At 44.1% G+C, this 16,761-nt stretch overlaps 3 protein-coding genes across 3 annotated transcripts; 2 read left to right on the top strand and 1 right to left on the bottom strand.

The window, feature by feature from the left end:
- Nucleotides 1-296: 296 nt before the first annotated feature.
- Nucleotides 297-3,173, bottom strand: LOC128714734 (uncharacterized). Its single transcript, XM_053809615.1, has 4 exons — nucleotides 3,127-3,173; nucleotides 1,004-1,116; nucleotides 717-923; nucleotides 297-643 (listed from the first exon to the last, which is right to left on the bottom strand). The coding sequence occupies exons 1-4, from the start codon at nucleotides 3,171-3,173 to the stop codon at nucleotides 297-299; spliced, it is 714 nt and encodes a 237-aa protein (XP_053665590.1).
- Nucleotides 1,664-2,995, top strand: LOC128714733 (uncharacterized). Its single transcript, XM_053809614.1, has 2 exons — nucleotides 1,664-2,555; nucleotides 2,619-2,995. Exons 1-2 carry the CDS (start codon nucleotides 1,664-1,666, stop codon nucleotides 2,993-2,995), a joined length of 1,269 nt encoding a protein of 422 aa, XP_053665589.1.
- Nucleotides 3,174-6,657: 3,484 nt separating the features above from the next.
- On the top strand, nucleotides 6,658-7,116 carry LOC128712497 (vitelline membrane protein 15a-1-like). The gene has a single exon (XM_053807388.1). It carries the CDS (start codon nucleotides 6,658-6,660, stop codon nucleotides 7,114-7,116), a length of 459 nt encoding a protein of 152 aa, XP_053663363.1.
- The last annotated feature ends 9,645 nt before the right edge of the window (nucleotides 7,117-16,761 follow it).

Below are 16,761 nucleotides of genomic sequence, written 5' to 3'. Positions count from 1 at the left end.
ACGATTGTTTTATGGAAGCGGCAATCAGTACAATCTTATCTCTAGAGGACGTGACGCCAACGAAGGCAAGGAATGCTATCGACAGATTTGTGTCGATGATAGCTTATTAAATCTGACGATACTTCAAACGATTCCCCGATAACGTGTGCCCTGTTCCTAAATGTGCCTCAGGTGCCTTCTATCGGTGCCATTGATATGGTGCGTTTGTTTACATACCACAAAGGTTATCATTCCTTTTTTTTTTTAAGCAAACTAGGTTATCTAAAATTATGCCATATATCGTTATCTATACGCTTTCAGTCTTCCGTTTTTCGCCAATATGAGATACACGCTTGTTGTAACTGTGCGGACAGAGACATCGGGTCGTCCAGCAGTTGGGCCATTAGAAACAGCTCCAACAGGGTCATTGCTTTCGTCTGCATATTCGTGCGTGTGTCGGGCCTGGGGAATACTTTGGACAGTGCAATATACGGCGTAATGACGACGTGCACTTCCGTAGGCCGAAGATATCCGTGCACTGTGTATCGGCGCATCAGCTGCAGATATCGTTTGGCAAAGTGAAGCCGCGTGTCGTCAAACTCCTCGTGCAGCAGGTTTAGAACGTCCAGTGCGATGAGCCGCATCGGCACACCGACAACATCTCCTGTGAAGGCGTAAAAGAGATCCTTTAAAGAGGTGGGCAATGTTTCGGTTTGGTTGCACCTGTTTTAACGTACCCGAAACGATATCGATGCAACGATGTGGAAGCACCTGAACTTGGTAGACGGAAAGAAACTGATGAAAAGCCATCGCACACTCTCTTGGTGCGTGCACTGTGCGAAGGTATTCTAGTAGATTCGGTGCTCCGGATTTAATTTTTTCGTATATTTTTTTCACGTGCATTATGCTGCCCCCGGTAACGAACAGCCCGTAAACGTCAATGTCTGTAAAAAAATAGAATATCTTTTGAATTCGGGACGATCTTTGCGCCCGGGAAGAGCGAATGCTATAAGCTATTCCTCACGTTGTTCTAAATAATCGATGCATGCCAGTAATGCTTGGTATTGTTGCCTGGTGATCTTGTGGCTTCCGCATACTTCCAAAACCGAATGGCGTCTTCTTCCAAAAATGAAGCCACTAGAAAGATAAAATAATACGCGTATTCTCGTTAGAAATAGGAAATTTTCAAAGGCTTTCATCATTTCATGGGTCACATTCTAAATCAGTATGTAAGTGGTACCGCCTCACACCAATGTTTAAAGTTACAATTGAAAGGGCCACCATTTGGAGGTCTCTCGTAACGAAACACAAACGAACTCCCTTGTCATGCGGGGTGTGACCGTGTTCGTGGTACAGAAGGTCTTTCAGATTCCGAAGAATCTGCAAACGAGCCCTCTATCCCCCTTTTTTTTGCATGCCTAGTGTGCCATTGGGTGCCTTATCCGTGGTAAGCTCGACCGCGAAACTCGAGCGTTTGTTTACAGTTGAAGACCTGTTCCAGCTGAAGGCAAAGTCACGGTCAGTGAAGGTTGCTGGTGTGGTTTGACCCACAGCTCTGCGGGAATGGCACGGAGGCACGGAAATATATAAAACAGTGTGCCAGCACCAGAGCATGGCTCAATTAGTGACCGATCGAGCGTCAGCTTGATCTAGTATTGGGGGGACCGCTGTTTGGAAGAAAGTGATGAGCATAATGTGCACAATAGTGTCAGTTGTTTTGGCCTGTTCGCTACTGCTGGTATCGATCGCTTTTATCGGTGCCAGCAGCCGTGGAGATGACCGGCAATTCGTGGAGCAGAAGCGAGAAGCGAACGATCGTGCCGGAGTGTGGGAACTCGTTTCAGCAGCTACCGTTGCACCAAAGGCACCTGTCGATATGATGATGCGTTTCGGTGAATTTAAAAGAAAGGCACAAAAGGCTGACGAAGAAGATCCACTGAAGGCCGAAAACAGCCATGTGGTGGTGCAGGTTTACTCGGTCGATTCGGATCAAGAAGTCGCAAACGATTCAACCGGTACAGCGATACGTACATTGAAGGTGGAGAACTTCGTTACTCCGAAGGAACACATGGATGGTAAATCGACGGATCGAGTGGAGCGAAAGGTGCTTGCACCGGCAAGAAACGTTAAGGTGGAGTCGGATGAAAAGGAGGATTTGCTGTCGGAACAATTCTTCGTCGACGAAACGGCTACGGGTCAAGAATCAAATACCCCGTCAGGCAGACGAGGGTACAGTCAAGGCTTTGGAAGTAAGAGACCAGCGGAAGAAAGATTCGACCAGGAGCAGGAACATCTTCCACCAATGTTTTCCCAATCATCATACGCAAATCCACCACCATTCTTCGACTACAACGAACAGACCAGTCAGCGTATGTTGGATGAGTTTTTCGCGCTGCGCAACCAAGACACATTGGCCGCTCGTCGATCAAATTACGATTGGGGCGAGGGACAGCTAAGATCGAGAACGCTCGACGATATTAAGAGTCAAAATCGAGCCTTCGCGACATCGCGCAGGAAGACCCCGACTGACTTCGCCAAAGATGATGATATGAGTTATGACCGGTATGCTGACTATGGTGAGTGTTAATATGATGACTCCTTTGTACATTGTACATATCTCACACTAACCATCTCGACAGCCGAAGCAGAACAGCGGGCGGTAGGGTACACCGCACAGAAGCTTGGTCGCAAGCAGCGTGCAACACCCTCGACAGGTGGACAGACGCACGTACTCAACAAGGTACCGATCGTGGCGTACGATGGTGACGGATCGATGCCACCGATGTACAAATCCGACAACGCACAACGGTCACAGTTTGAGCGATCCCGGTTCCACTACTCGCTGCCATCGATGGTGTACAACCCGTACGCCTGGGACCCGTACCACATGAACATGCTGCGGTTTCCACAGTGTAACGCCTGTCAGCAGAATGCGCGGGCCCTGTGCTCCAAGTGTGGACTCTGTGCGGATTGCTGTGCCCACAGCAAATGTAGCTGCGGTTGTCTAAATGGTTGAGCGCCGAGCCGTTCCGGGCGTAACCTTTTGAGACTAACCAATAAAACACATCACGGCACAACACGACACAACCGAAAAGTAAATAAAGACTTGCTCGACGCGGACAAATGAGAAATGATAAGAATACGTACCACTTTCGCCGGTACTTGAAGTTGTCCACCAGCCACTTCCATAACATTGGTTCAATTTGGAGTGCGTGTTGCGGTTCCGAAAACTTAATTTTGCTACACCATGGACGAGAGATGTTGTTTATGGGCTCGCTACAGCTACTACAAGCTACTTTTTTGACAGATGATATGATGTGGCTTCGGCACGGTTGCTTGGATGCAAAGAGCACACTTTAGTCTAACCCCAAAACATGCGGGAGTTTTTGTGGGTTTGATGCTGTAATTTGAACCGTACCATGCGCGTCAAAGACATAACAACCCACAACGGCACATCTTATAAACAGCGCAGATAACGTTACATAAATAATGCTGATGTTTCAGTGGCAACTAAAGCCCACAACCCCTCCATTGGCGGGTGAAGGATTTTTGGATTGTTTAGGGGCGAAAATTGGGAGCCCCGTTTTTAAGCGCTTTAGCATTGTGTATGTTTTGTGCATGAATCGCGTAATAGGATATCCTTTTCCGCTTGGTCCCTGTGTTGCTATGAAAGTGTGTTCGTAGGTGGCTAGAATTAGGTCAGGGAGTTGGAGCACTAAGTCAAAATAAGTGACCTCATGAAGCTTGTTTTACTTTGTGGAAGCATTGGTTATTACACTCAAATTAATACATCCAAATTGAACATTGGTTGTGTTGCAGCAAACGACAGGAAGCAAACGACCGCTTTACATAAAAAAAAAAACAAATTCCACAAACCGCACGGTTGAATGCATTTTTCACCCCCTAAGCATTGTTTGTCTCCAGTCGCAAACGATTAAGACAAAACGAGGAACTAAAAGCGCGATCGCGCTAAACAAATGTCGCTGATCGCAGCACTATTTGTGCAACAGTTTCACCGACCACGAACCGGGCTAGTCATTCGATTGGGCACCATTCATTTTCCATCGAACAGTGACCGGTAGTGGAGTTGGTTCGTCTTCCGCCTGGTGCCGCATTGTATGCACAACACCGGAAAAGCTAATCTCGGTGAAGGTAATCATCCCGGTTGTGGTACGGAAACCGGTTTGCATTTCTCCTGGTGACCCAGTTCGGAAGATTCCGCGAAGGAGTCTGGCAGCTGCAGTGCACTGCTGATTGTGTCGTCTATATAAGAAGGACCTTCGGACATAGTGCAGTGAACAGTTATCGCGACACGTTATGACTATGAAGATCGTTCTGGTGTGTCTACTGTGGGCGGTGGAAGCTTTAGGGCAGTGTGGTGAGGACTGGTATGGTGATGCGCGGGCCGTGTACCGACCGGACGAGTACCCGAGCGTTGAAGAGCGGGCGCCCAGTTTTGAGGAAGTCAGCGAGGAGTACTATCCGGTGAAGCAACAGCGTTCCCTTCGGTCTAGCCGTTATTCACCGCCGGCTTACGGATATGGCAACACCTTCAGGCAAGACAGTGACGATTGGGAGCGATACGAAGCACCTCGGAAATCGCATTACGATGTGCAAAAGAGTCGCAGAAAGTACGAGTCGTACGGGAAAAGTTCTCGTAGCGATTACAGCTACAAGGGTTCGCTCGGTGTGAATGCGCACGAGCGCAAAAAGACAAGCCGGGCGGCAAAATATGGTGGTGAAGGTGGTTCCTACGGAAAGACGACCTCGTTGACGTACAAAGCGGTCCCACCGAAGGCAAGCTGTGCCCAGAATTTGCTGATTGGTTGTACACCAACTGTCACGAGAGTACCCTGTTCGGCGAGTTCTCCGTATGATACGTACGGACATTCGGGTGGCGTGCCCTACTACCCACCCGCTCCAGCGTACCATCATGCACCATCCCACTATGGAATGCCTCACCCGGGATCGTATGGACCACCTCCGCCCACCAGCTACCATCCTCCTGCATCAGCCTCTCATGGAGCTCCAGCAGCTCACCAACAATATCACCCAGCATCAGATCTTCACGCGAAACCCTCGGAAGATGCCCATGGATACGGTCCGTCGTACAAGGTCGCCACACCGGAAGAGGTACCCGGGTTTCCTGCTGCCGTGCGGGAAGATTTGAGCGAATCACCCAAAGTTCCGATCATTTCCGCCTTTACCAAACCGACCGATTCCACGACCGGATCAGCAGCGTCCAACTCTACCGCACCGAAAGCGTTGCCCTCAAACGGGACGGCCGCAGTTGAGACGACATCTTCGCGAACGAGCCCGCTGCCAGTGTTGACGCCTGCCCCCGAACAGAAGGAGGACGGCGACGAGTTCTGGGCGGTGGAATCGAACGTGGAAAGTTCAACGGACGTTACCGAGGGGTCTACCGCACGGTGAAACCTTACAGTGTCACACGATATAACGCACTAATGTTGTTCTTTTTTTTGGAGTAACAATAAACTGGAAAACCAAAGTTGTGTGGTTGTAGTGGAATTTGGCTCAATCGGGGATATTATTCCATCTTCGTTTAAGCGCCCCAGTGTCCGGACCGTCGACGCGGTGCTGTAGAATTGCTTTTGTCAGCAAAAGCGTTTGCTTGGTTGATTGCATGACCTAAATGATGTCGTCGGCTGTAAGTTGGTGTACATTTTTTATTTATGTTTTTCTTTCCAGAAGTTATTGGTGGATAGCTAGCTAAGGTGAGGTAAGTGTTCGGAAAGAAATCCCTTAGCGAATTCATATAAAGCAAAATAACGACAATTTTGAGTAAGTAATTCTATTTGTGTGCTCAGGAAGTTTATTATACACCAACTCTCCACTAATTCCTTACTTCAATACCAGCTCTCAGTTATCTGTGCATCTCAGCGGCATACTGGTTTCAATATTTTACTTCATATGTTAGTATATACAAGTGGGTCATTGAGAAAATTATAAGAGGTCTTTGCCATAGTTGGTACAAAGAGACCCAGTTGGGTCGGTTTTCAGATCCCAACAGTAGTTGAAGAATCCATATCCAATTTTCACCAAAGGGTCATGATCAAGGAAATAGGTTGTATGATCAATCACCAGCGCGAGTTTGTCGCTTTCTTCGCTATATTTATTCACTAGTCATTGGCTTGTAAACGGATTTAAAAGTGAATTATACCAATAACATTTATAAATGTAATGTAAAAAGAATAATGTTTTTAACCTTCTCTACTTAAGGATATATCAGATTCAACTCGCTTGTGCCGTGATTTACACGCATAATGCAAAACTGCGTAAGGTGCTAGAGTCAGGTTTTTTTGTTGTTGTTCAAATCTGCTTGTGCCGCCAATTCAGCAAACCATACCAACTTATGCGTGCCTGTTTTTTATTCTTCTTTCAACAACTGCAACCCCTGGAGTTGGAGGTGTTTCTTACTCCGCTATGAAAGCGTAAACACAAAATTCGGGCAACCATGGAATTGTATTGTTTGAGGAAACTTTTGAGAAGCGAAAGACTAAAAAAAGGTCAACCACGTTTGTTTGTTTCACGGTGGGTAATGGTAAAGCCCGTGGGATCTTTGAGGGATATAAAATGACCTGTGCGCGGTTGGTAAGATCATCAGTCAGCGGTGAAAGCTTCCAACCAGTAGTATATCACAGTAGAAACATCACGACAATGAACAGCTTTATTACGATCGCTCTGTTGGCTGTGGTTGGTGTGGCCATTGCGGCACCCTCGAAGTACGGCCACGCCGGAGGTCATCATGGAGGTGTTGTGCCCGGACCGGCTGTGGTTCACACCTACCCGGCAGTAGCGCCGGCCGTCAAGTGCGGCCATAGTCTGCTGGTGAGCTGCGATCCTCATCATCAGCCCGTGCCGTGCAAGGCGGCCGCTCACGGCCATCACGAGGGCCACGGTGGATACGGACATCACGCACCTGCCCCAGCTCCGGCCTATCACCACGCTCCTGCCCCGCATTACGCCCCGGCTCCGGCCTACCACGCGCCGGCCGAACATGGCGGCGAGTACCGTGCCAAGCACCACAAGAAGCATCACAAGAAGCATCACGGACACAAGGGCAAGAGCGCTGACAACGTTGGCGAAGCGATCGACAGCAGCTCGGAGACGATGTAAGCGGTGCGCGTTCTAGCCCAATGCATGGGCCAGCGGACTTCAACTCCTCAAGACTGAATTACATTCCTATCCTGCTCCTATCTTCCTGATTCTGCCCTACCTTTCTGTCCCCTTTTGCGGAATGTAAAATGAGCCAAAAATTTCGTCACAATAAAGTGTGAATTTTCTATACAAAAACAATCTCTACTAGTTGTTATTGCTGTGGGAAAAATGAGCTAAAGAGAACAAAGTGTGTGATTTGAGGAGAGAAGCAAACATTTCATTCTATAACTTCACAGCTTTCGAATGAGACATGCGCCTTTACGTAGTTGTCTTATTAATTGAACGTAAATATTATAACTGATCGTCGTAGCAAATAACTGAACGTCAGCTATTTCACGTCAGCTGATTGTTCGTTTCTCTTCGATCGTTCAAATGTGTTTCGATTTAATGTAAAATGTTCCAGCCACATTGTTTTGCTGTAAATCAAAAACAGATTTATAGGAGCAATTACCTTTCAGACACACCGTTTCGATGACGAACACGGATGACGGTAGTTCGCACACCACTTGTGACAACACAGCCAAACCGTTTATGAAGGACACCGCGAAAACCGAAGACACTATATAAACGTTCGTGGAAGAAGTTGTGAACGTTTGTTGAATATCTGTAGTGTACGGTACGGGGCATCCGATAGGCCCAAAATGAAGTTCGTTTTCACAACCACACTAGTGGTTCTCGCAGTACTATGCTTCTGTCAGGTTCGCGCAGAAGCTACCACGGAAGAAAGTGCAACCGGTGGTGATCAACCGGAACCAGTTAACGAAGGCCCTTATGACCCAGTGAAAATTGCCGTGCTGCAGTCAACATCGAAGGGCCGTTTCTGGCTGGGATTGGCATCGAATTTGATCAGCAAGTTCCTTGAAAATCAGCATTAGCCGCGGTTGAATAAAGCGTGGTGAAACAAAATCAGTTGTGTCATTACTTATCTTTCACAGTTTCGTAGTTGTGAGAGTTGTTGTTGCCAGTTCATGTCAGCAAACTTGTACAAACAGTTCAGGGTACACGAGTGATTGGGAACAGCTTAGTTACTGTTTTGCGAAAGAAAAAAACATGTTGGTTAGCAGTGGTATGGTCTATTTTTAAATTCGACGTCGAGGACACCAAAAAGAGATTGCTGAGATTGAGATTGAGAAAGAGATTGAGAGAGTAACGTATTATTTCTCCTAAAATATCACATTAAAAATGGCTTTCTAAATCTAGCAATTTGCTAGCATCATTCAAATAAATCAAGTTATAATCAATTTTTATGTTGTGATCTTCGGATCAATACTTTTTCTTGTTCTGCCGAAATTACAATTACATCTGTCAAAGCAAGCAAGAATGATGATTTTTTCCACATTGATGACCTTATTGGTTCGAATCATATAAAGCATTTATCAAAATAGCAGTATGTGTGTGTTTCTGACAAGAAAAGAAATGAGGCTGTTGATTAAACTCACCATTTATTCTGAATGTCCGGACAGGCAGGAACCTTTTTCTGTCCAATTAAGTCGTACGTGAAAAGCAGTACAGGTACTGTACTGTATGTACCTTCAGTTCCTTTAGGAGGTGTTAGGTTTTGGTCAGCATCCCGAATTTTATTTCCAGTAAACTAATTTACAATAAAAGGTATTTGAGAATTTTACGTTTTCTATATTAACCAGCAGCACCTCGACACGTTATTAAAACTTTAGAATGTTAGTGATGATCATATTCTGCAATAAAAGCTCTTGGTGTATCGTCAAAGCACTGAAGCATGACGTTGAAATGCCATAATGTCCTTCGGATAGTATAGCAACGGGCGCAATTGTTTCGTGCAATTATTCGGTAGGGTTTAAAACAAATTTGAAGAAGCCAAACAACGTTGAGATTCGAATAATTGTTGATTGGAATATTAAGTTACTGTTGTAGCATTTCTGTTTATATAGCTTCCATATCTTAACAAACACTTAGTCTAAGGTAAGATAACCTAAGAAAATACTATTTTTTTGAATGATGAAATTATGTCTGATAAAGGGATATACTTATCGGCAATCGTATATCACAACGAGAAAAGTATTTGTTTGTTGAAAATGATCAGAAAATAGAAAAATAAGGAAAAACAAATTGACGCACTTAATGCGGAAAAGTATCTTCTTTAAATATTTATCCAGGCAGGAGAAGCGACGAAAGAATGCAATGTTTTTATTTTTGTTCTGTAAAGCCGCTGTGCAAATAGATATATATGGAAAGAGAATTCGTTTTGTGCGTCATTAGTAGTCAAACCATACTATAAAAGCATATGTATGTTGCCAGATAGATCATCAATCGGCAAGTAATAACCGGTATCTAAACACTCCATCACAGCCAACATGAAGTTCGCATTCGCTTTCCTGCTCGCCCTGTTCGTGATCCTGAGCGTTTACCCAGGCCTACCCACAACCCGCCGAGCAAGCAACCGCCTCCCAAAGTGAAGATGTGAAGGCGGGGGCCACATCTGACGATCAACTGATCGCTCAGCTGAAGGCAAACCCCAACGGACGATCCTTGTGGGACATCATCCGTCCTGTGGCCGATTTTATGGGAGGTCTGTTGTAATCCTTGTCACTGAATAAAACAATATTTTATGATCTCAAACACTGGTACTTTTCACATTTTTTGCCATTACAATTACTAATGCAATACTAACATATATCGTTCAATGACCTCGGAAGCTCTTCTTGGAGTTTGTTCTGCTGAAAATTATTCTTCTGGAATACTGCTCAAGTCATTGGTTTATTTCTTTCAAGTTCTTCTCCGAACTTTATATTTATATATATCGTACAATTTCTTGATGTGACATCACATTGGCAATTTGGAGTAATGGGTAAGATTATTAATCTCTCCGCACTGATACAATTTTTGTTTTAGCGTAACCAGGTGTTCAGTTTTTATATTTAGTGTTTGGACTTGATAATATAAGAAAAATCATTTTTTAAAAATTACTAAGTTAGCTTACATCTATAGAAAAACCTAATTTACCTACTTTAACTAAACCTACACTGAGATTATCCTACTAATTGTTATCAAACATTAGGAATCCACAACAACTATGGTAAAACGTGTGAGTTCTCTTATTGTATTTAACTTGTCGTAATACCTCTACAAAACAGATCATAAATTGTCCAGAACGGACCGTTCGTTTGTGCGCTGGTCTAATTTTCCTCTTACGAGCATGAAGTCCAACAAAAGCTTAGAAATGTATGGATCTAAAGGAATCGGATTAGTTGCAAACGGAAGAAGAAGAATATCAAGTAATTCCTGCTACACATCGGCCTAAAAGGGTCAGATAATCAGTCAGACCTTACTAATCATAACCGTCAGTCTACATATGAACGCGTCGCTTGTGTAATGAATTACTTAAACAAACATTTATATCATGAGTTCACCTTCAGCTTTTGTTATTTACACAATTACTTAAAATGAGCAATAACGCATTATCTTGATCATAGATAACTGGCTCGGCCGTTCTCCACGAGTAAAAAACAACGCATTATTTAGTAAAGAATCGTTTGTCAAGTAAATATATTTTATTTTATATTACAACATTTATCCTTTGAAGACGTTTGCTAGCATGTTGGCTCCAATGCCGATGAGGGTCCACCAGAGACGTCCGTTGGGGTTTGCCTTCAGCTGAGCGATCAGTTGATCGTCGGATGTGGCCCCTGCCTTCACATCTTCACCTTGGGAGGCGGTTGCTTGCTCGGCGGGTTGTGGGTAGGCCTGGCAAACGCACAGGACCGCGAACAGGGCGAGCAGGAAAGCGAATGCGAACTTCATGTTGGCTGTGATGGAGTGTTTAGATACCGGTTGTTACTTGCCGATTGATGATCTATCTGCCGACGTGCACTCATTTTTATAGCACGCGATATGACACCAAATGACGTTGGAAACCTTCTATTCATTTCTATTAGTTCAGCAGGTATTTCATGTAGATAAACAGAATCTGGTGTACAGGAAGCGAATTTTTCTGCATTGACGTCAATGTCAATTGACGTTCATGTGTACCATCTGCAAAATTGAGTCGTTATATCGTCCTGTTGCATAGATGTTTCGTTTACGAAATTTCAGCTGAGTTCATACAATTTTGTACACTTGGTACTGGAAAGCGTGGCGCATATTGCAGCTGAGGTCATTAAATTTCGTATAAAATTCATACAGAAATTCATCTAAATTTAATATAGATACTAGAAAACATCTCGCATCTCTTTGTCGATATCATTTTTGACATGTTTCGAAATGATCGCTAAGCAGAAGGCGAACCTGAACGGACATTTTTCGTGAACCATGCTTGGCATTAGAATCGACTTGGTAGGAAACATCATTCCAAACCATAACCGTCAATAAATGAGATGTAAATAAAATATCCATTTTATAAATAATACGGTTTGTTGAGAGCAACTGTTCGATAAAACCTAGCAGCGGTAGGTTTAGTTTTACGCTAGGTGGCGCTTGTCACTGAAAAGAGGATCGTGAGCAACGTTCGATGTAACCGAGAAAGGTTCCCCAAAAAACGATGAAGAGATCAGATTAAAAGCGAGTGCCAGGAGAAAGAATGCTTCTTTCCAACTAAAATTCCAGCAAAGGATAAATATTTTTTAAAACTCCGCTTCAAACTCCGCAACTCCACATGCGGCTCTGAAGAAGCCCTACTTTGGCCCGTAACGCTATTGCAAACATCAATATGCTTATGAAACACTCTCACTTATTCAAAATGATACTAATCTATAACTATTCAACTATACATTATTATTTTAGCTAATACAATAAATATAGTTCCCTGGTCTTAACGATAGGATTGTGAAATAAAAAGGCGCTTTTGGTCACCGTTTGAGTTGTGCAGCGAAACTCATGTTTAGATTTTTTTGCTTTTATTTCACTGTAGTTTAACAACTTTGCTTTTGATTAACAATTCGATTTTATGTAACTTTGAGTGTGTTGAAACTGTTGTCTTGGAGAGCAATGGTTTTTGGCGTTTCTGCGTGAGCCTCCTTTTGTATGAAATTATTACACATTCCTTATGGGCGTATTTAGCTGACCTTCATTTTCGCAAATATTTCAAAGATACGTTTTTACAAATTTTAATGTTGGTAACATTACTTATTGTTTTGCTTCGCAACCAGATAAATTCTCACTATATTACACTATTTACATTATAGCTTTCGCTATAAAAAAATATTACATTCTCGTGTCTTAAATTCATTCGCATCATTTGTGTTAGTTTTGGGTTGGTAATTGTAATGGCAAAAAATGTGAAAAATACCGGTATTTGAGATAAAAAAATATTGTTTTATTCAGTGTCAAGGTTTAAAAAAAATTTCCTATAAAATCGGCCACAGGACGTAAGAAGTCCAAAAAGGATCGCCCGTTGGGGTTTGCCTTCAGCTGAGCGATCAGTTGATCGTCGGATGTGGCCCCTGCCTTCACATCTTCACCTTGGGAGGCGGTTGCTTGCTCGGCGGGTTGTGGGTAGGCCTGGCAAACGCACAGGACCGCGAACAGGGCGAGCAGGAAAGCGAATGCGAACTTCATGTTGGCTGTGATGGAGTGTTGAGATACCGGTTGTTACTTGCCGATTGATGATCTATCTGCCGACGTGCGCTCATTTTTATAGCACGCGATATGACACCAAATGACGTTGGAAGCCTTCTATTCATTTCTATTAGTTCAGCAGGTGTTTCATGTAGATAAACAGAATCTGGTGTACAGGAAGCGAATTTTCCTGCCTTGACGTCAATGTCAATTGACGTTCATGTGAACCATCTGCAAAATTGAGTCGTTATATCGTCCTGTTGCATAGATGTTTCGTTTACGAAATTTCAGCTGAGTTCATACAATTTTGTACACTTGGTACTGGTAAGCGTGGCGCATATTGCAGCTGAGGTCATTAAATTTCGTATAAAATTCATACAGAAATTCATCTAAATTGAATATAGATACTAGAAAACATCTCGCATCTCTTTGTCGATATCATTTTTGACATGTTTCGAAATGATCGCTAAGCAGAAGGCGAACCTGAACGGACATTTTTCGTGAACCATGCTTGGCATTAGAATCGACTTGGTAGGAAACATCATTCCAAACCATAACCGTCAATAAATGAGATGTAAATAAAATATCCATTTTATAAATAATACGGTTTGTTGAGAGCAACTGTTCGATAAAACCTAGCAGCGGTAGGTTTAGTTTTACGCTAGGTGGCGCTCGCCACTGAAAAGAGGATCGTGAGCAACGTTCGATGTAACCGAGAAAGGTTCCCCAAAAAACGATGAAGAGACACATGCGGCTCTGAAGAAGCCCTACTTTGGCCCGTAACGCTATTGCAAATATCACTATGCTTATGAAACACTCTCACTTATTCAAAATGATACTAATCTATAACTATTCAACTATACATTATTATTTTAGCTAATACAATGAATATAGTTCCCTGGTCTTAACGATAGGATTGTGAAATAAAAAGGCGCTTTTGGTCACCGTTTGAGTCGTGCAGCGAAACTTATGTTTAGATTTTTTTGCTTTTATTTCACTGTAGTTTAACAACTTTGCTTTTGGTTAACAATTCGATTTTATGTAACTTTGAGTGTGTTGAAACTGTTGTCTTGGAGAGCAATGGTTTTTGGCGTTTCTGCGTGAGCCTCCTTTTGTATGAAATTATTATACATTCCTTATGGGCGTATTTAGCTGACCTTCATTTTCGCAAATATTTCAAAGATACGTTTTTACAAATTTTAATGTTGGTAACATTACTTATTGTTTTGCTTCGCAACCAGATAAATTCTCACTATATTACACTATTTACATTATAGCTTCCGCTATAAAAAAATATTACATTCTCGTGTCTTAAATTCATTCGCATCTTTTGTGTTAGTTTTGGGTTGGTAATTGTAATGGCAAAAAATGTGAAAAATACCGGTATTTGAGATCAAAAAATATTGTTTTATTCAGTGTCAAGGTTTAAAAAAAATTTCCTATAAAATCGGCCACAGGACGTAAGAAGTCCAAAAAGGATCGCCCGTTGGGGTTTGCCTTCAGCTGAGCGATCAGTTGATCGTCGGATGTGGCCCCTGCCTTCACATCTTCACCTTGGGAGGCGGTTGCTTGCTCGGCGGGTTGTGGGTAGGCCTGGCAAACGCACAGGACCGCGAACAGGGCGAGCAGGAAAGCGAATGCGAACTTCATGTTGGCTGTGATGGAGTGTTGAGATACCGGTTGTTACTTGCCGATTGATGATCTATCTGCCGACGTGCGCTCATTTTTATAGCACGCGATATGACACCAAATGACGTTGGAAGCCTTCTATTCATTTCTATTAGTTCAGCAGGTATTTCATGTAGATAAACAGAATCTGGTGTACAGGAAGCGAATTTTTCTGCATTGACGTCAATGTCAATTGACGTTCATGTGAACCATCTGCAGTGTCGGAGTATCGAAAATATTCATACGATACAGCGTTTGCAGTATTTAAGACGAGCTAGTTCAAATCTCTTAAAAAATTATAAAGAAGTTTCTAGAACTTTCAGTTTCTTATTAAATGTAGGTGTATCAAACATGGGGTCAACATGAGTAGGTAGGGTTTTTGCCAAATTTCGACATCTTCGTGTTATTTATATTATGCTATTGTATTTATAGCCTCGGACAGATTAATTTATGTCCGATGCCACTGGATGCTTTTGATCTTTCTTGTAAAAAGTTAAAAAGTTACTCATGCAAAAATCTTAGTCGCACTTTTGCTATAAAACTCCTGTTACTACTGTGCTGAAACTCAAACCGTACCAGCAGTTTGCATTTCAGTTTAGAACAACCAGTATTACCGATTGTAGTATTTCACAGTTCGCTACTTTGTCTGTCGGCTCAGAGCACTGCTTCCGAGACACTGGACTAGACAACAACTTTCCTAGTGGAGCAGGAATGTTGTGCGCAAGAAACTGTTGTACTCTCCCAGCAAAAACAGCCCAGAGAAGCCTTGCCGTAAAGATACTCCAGATGGTTCACGTACCGGTTACACACACCACCACGCCAACATCACTTCACAACCAACAATTCCCCAATGTCAATGAATGCAAAAGGTGTGCTTGCTCGTGGTATGAGAGTCAAAGAGAAACGGTGAACGCAAAAGCCGTAACCGTAGGAGAATCGGCGTGTTTCCAAAAGGACACGCAATCCTCCCACAATCCGACGGGGTAAACGAGCGGCCAACGTAGCGCGAGAGCACCAACCCACTGGCGAGGGAGTGTAGCGATCGTGGGAGCGCATGAGAGCAGCCGAGAGATCCGTCCTAGGCAAGGACGACCGGTGAACGAAGGCAGGCTGGTGGGCGGTTTGCACTCGCTAAAAGCAGTTAGCGCTTGGTCGGGAAGGAAACCGTTAGTCTTCAGTCAGTTTTCCCACCGGTCGTATGTGCGGTACGCGTTTCGCAGGCCAACATCGCCTATCGGTCAATCTCTGTCACTCTGTTGTCTTCTGTACCACCTGCACCTTCCCCATCTCAGCGTCATCATCATCTCATCCCGAATAGACTACGGTACGGCGGCTTTGTCCTTTATCCCCAGGATATCCGTGTGTGTGTGTGTGAGTTTTACTTCCCCCTCCACCCCAGTGGGTCTCCGTAGTTATGTTGTCCGTGGCAAATGTTATCCAGTGCAGTGGGTACCCCAGCGCACCAGCAGGTGAACCAAAAAGGATACACGCACGCACCGAAAACTTTCTGCCCCGAAAGCGTCTTGTTGAAAACTAAACACAAGGCGGTATGTGGGGTAGCGCTAACAGTGGTACACTGGAAGAGCCGGAAGCACCGATACTATGCGGTATGGTGTCCAAACTGGCTGTCCACGGTGATGCTCCCGTTGCGTGACTGTTCTTCGCATGCGAATAAATCAATTCTTTTTTCGTTGTTAATTAACTTAAAAGTTTTCCTTTCGCTGCCTTCGCATTGTGGTCGTTTCATGCTGTGCACAGGTTCTCTCGCTCTCTCTCTCTCTCTCTCTCTCTCTCTCTCTCTCTCTATGTTTCCTTCTGTGTCTCTCCATCTTCTTGCCAACCGTCAGGATCAGGCAAGTGACGGCTGATAATAAGTTCAGCTCCAAGGCTCCCTGGTGCTGTCCCCGATAAGACAGAGGGTGCCAGTTGCAAAAGGGCATTCATGCTACGGGGCCTCCTTCGACTTGGATGGGATGGGCCACTTCTCCCCGCGAGCGTCTCGCCGAATGTCCTGCCCGTGAATGTTTGTGTGCACTAATGTGTGCGCGAAATAGACGTTACTATGCTAGTGTAATGGTAATGCCGAATGAGCAGGCACGATTAGTGTTTTGGGAGAGCGCGAAAGAGAGCACCCAGGGAACCAGTGATCGTTCGTCGTGCATAAAGCTACGATATCCGTTGCCTATCGTCAACACAACATCGCCCGCACTCTTGGGTACAGTTTCGAGGACTTCCTGAGCAGGAGCTAGGGAACCGTTGCCAATCAATTTCGCGTCGACGTTATGAGCTTGCAGTTGGTGGATAATGTGAGGAGGAGGAGAAGGAAGGGGAAGGGGTGGAGCGAGAGGGGGGAGGGGGAGGAATAAATAAATCCCTTCCTGCAACGGTCCGATCCTTACCAGCGGC

The sequence above is a fragment of the Anopheles marshallii genome, chromosome 3, assembly GCF_943734725.1.
Source record: "Anopheles marshallii chromosome 3, idAnoMarsDA_429_01, whole genome shotgun sequence".
NCBI classification, from domain to species: domain Eukaryota; kingdom Metazoa; phylum Arthropoda; class Insecta; order Diptera; family Culicidae; genus Anopheles; species Anopheles marshallii.
This window is presented reverse-complemented; position numbering and strand designations above follow the sequence as displayed.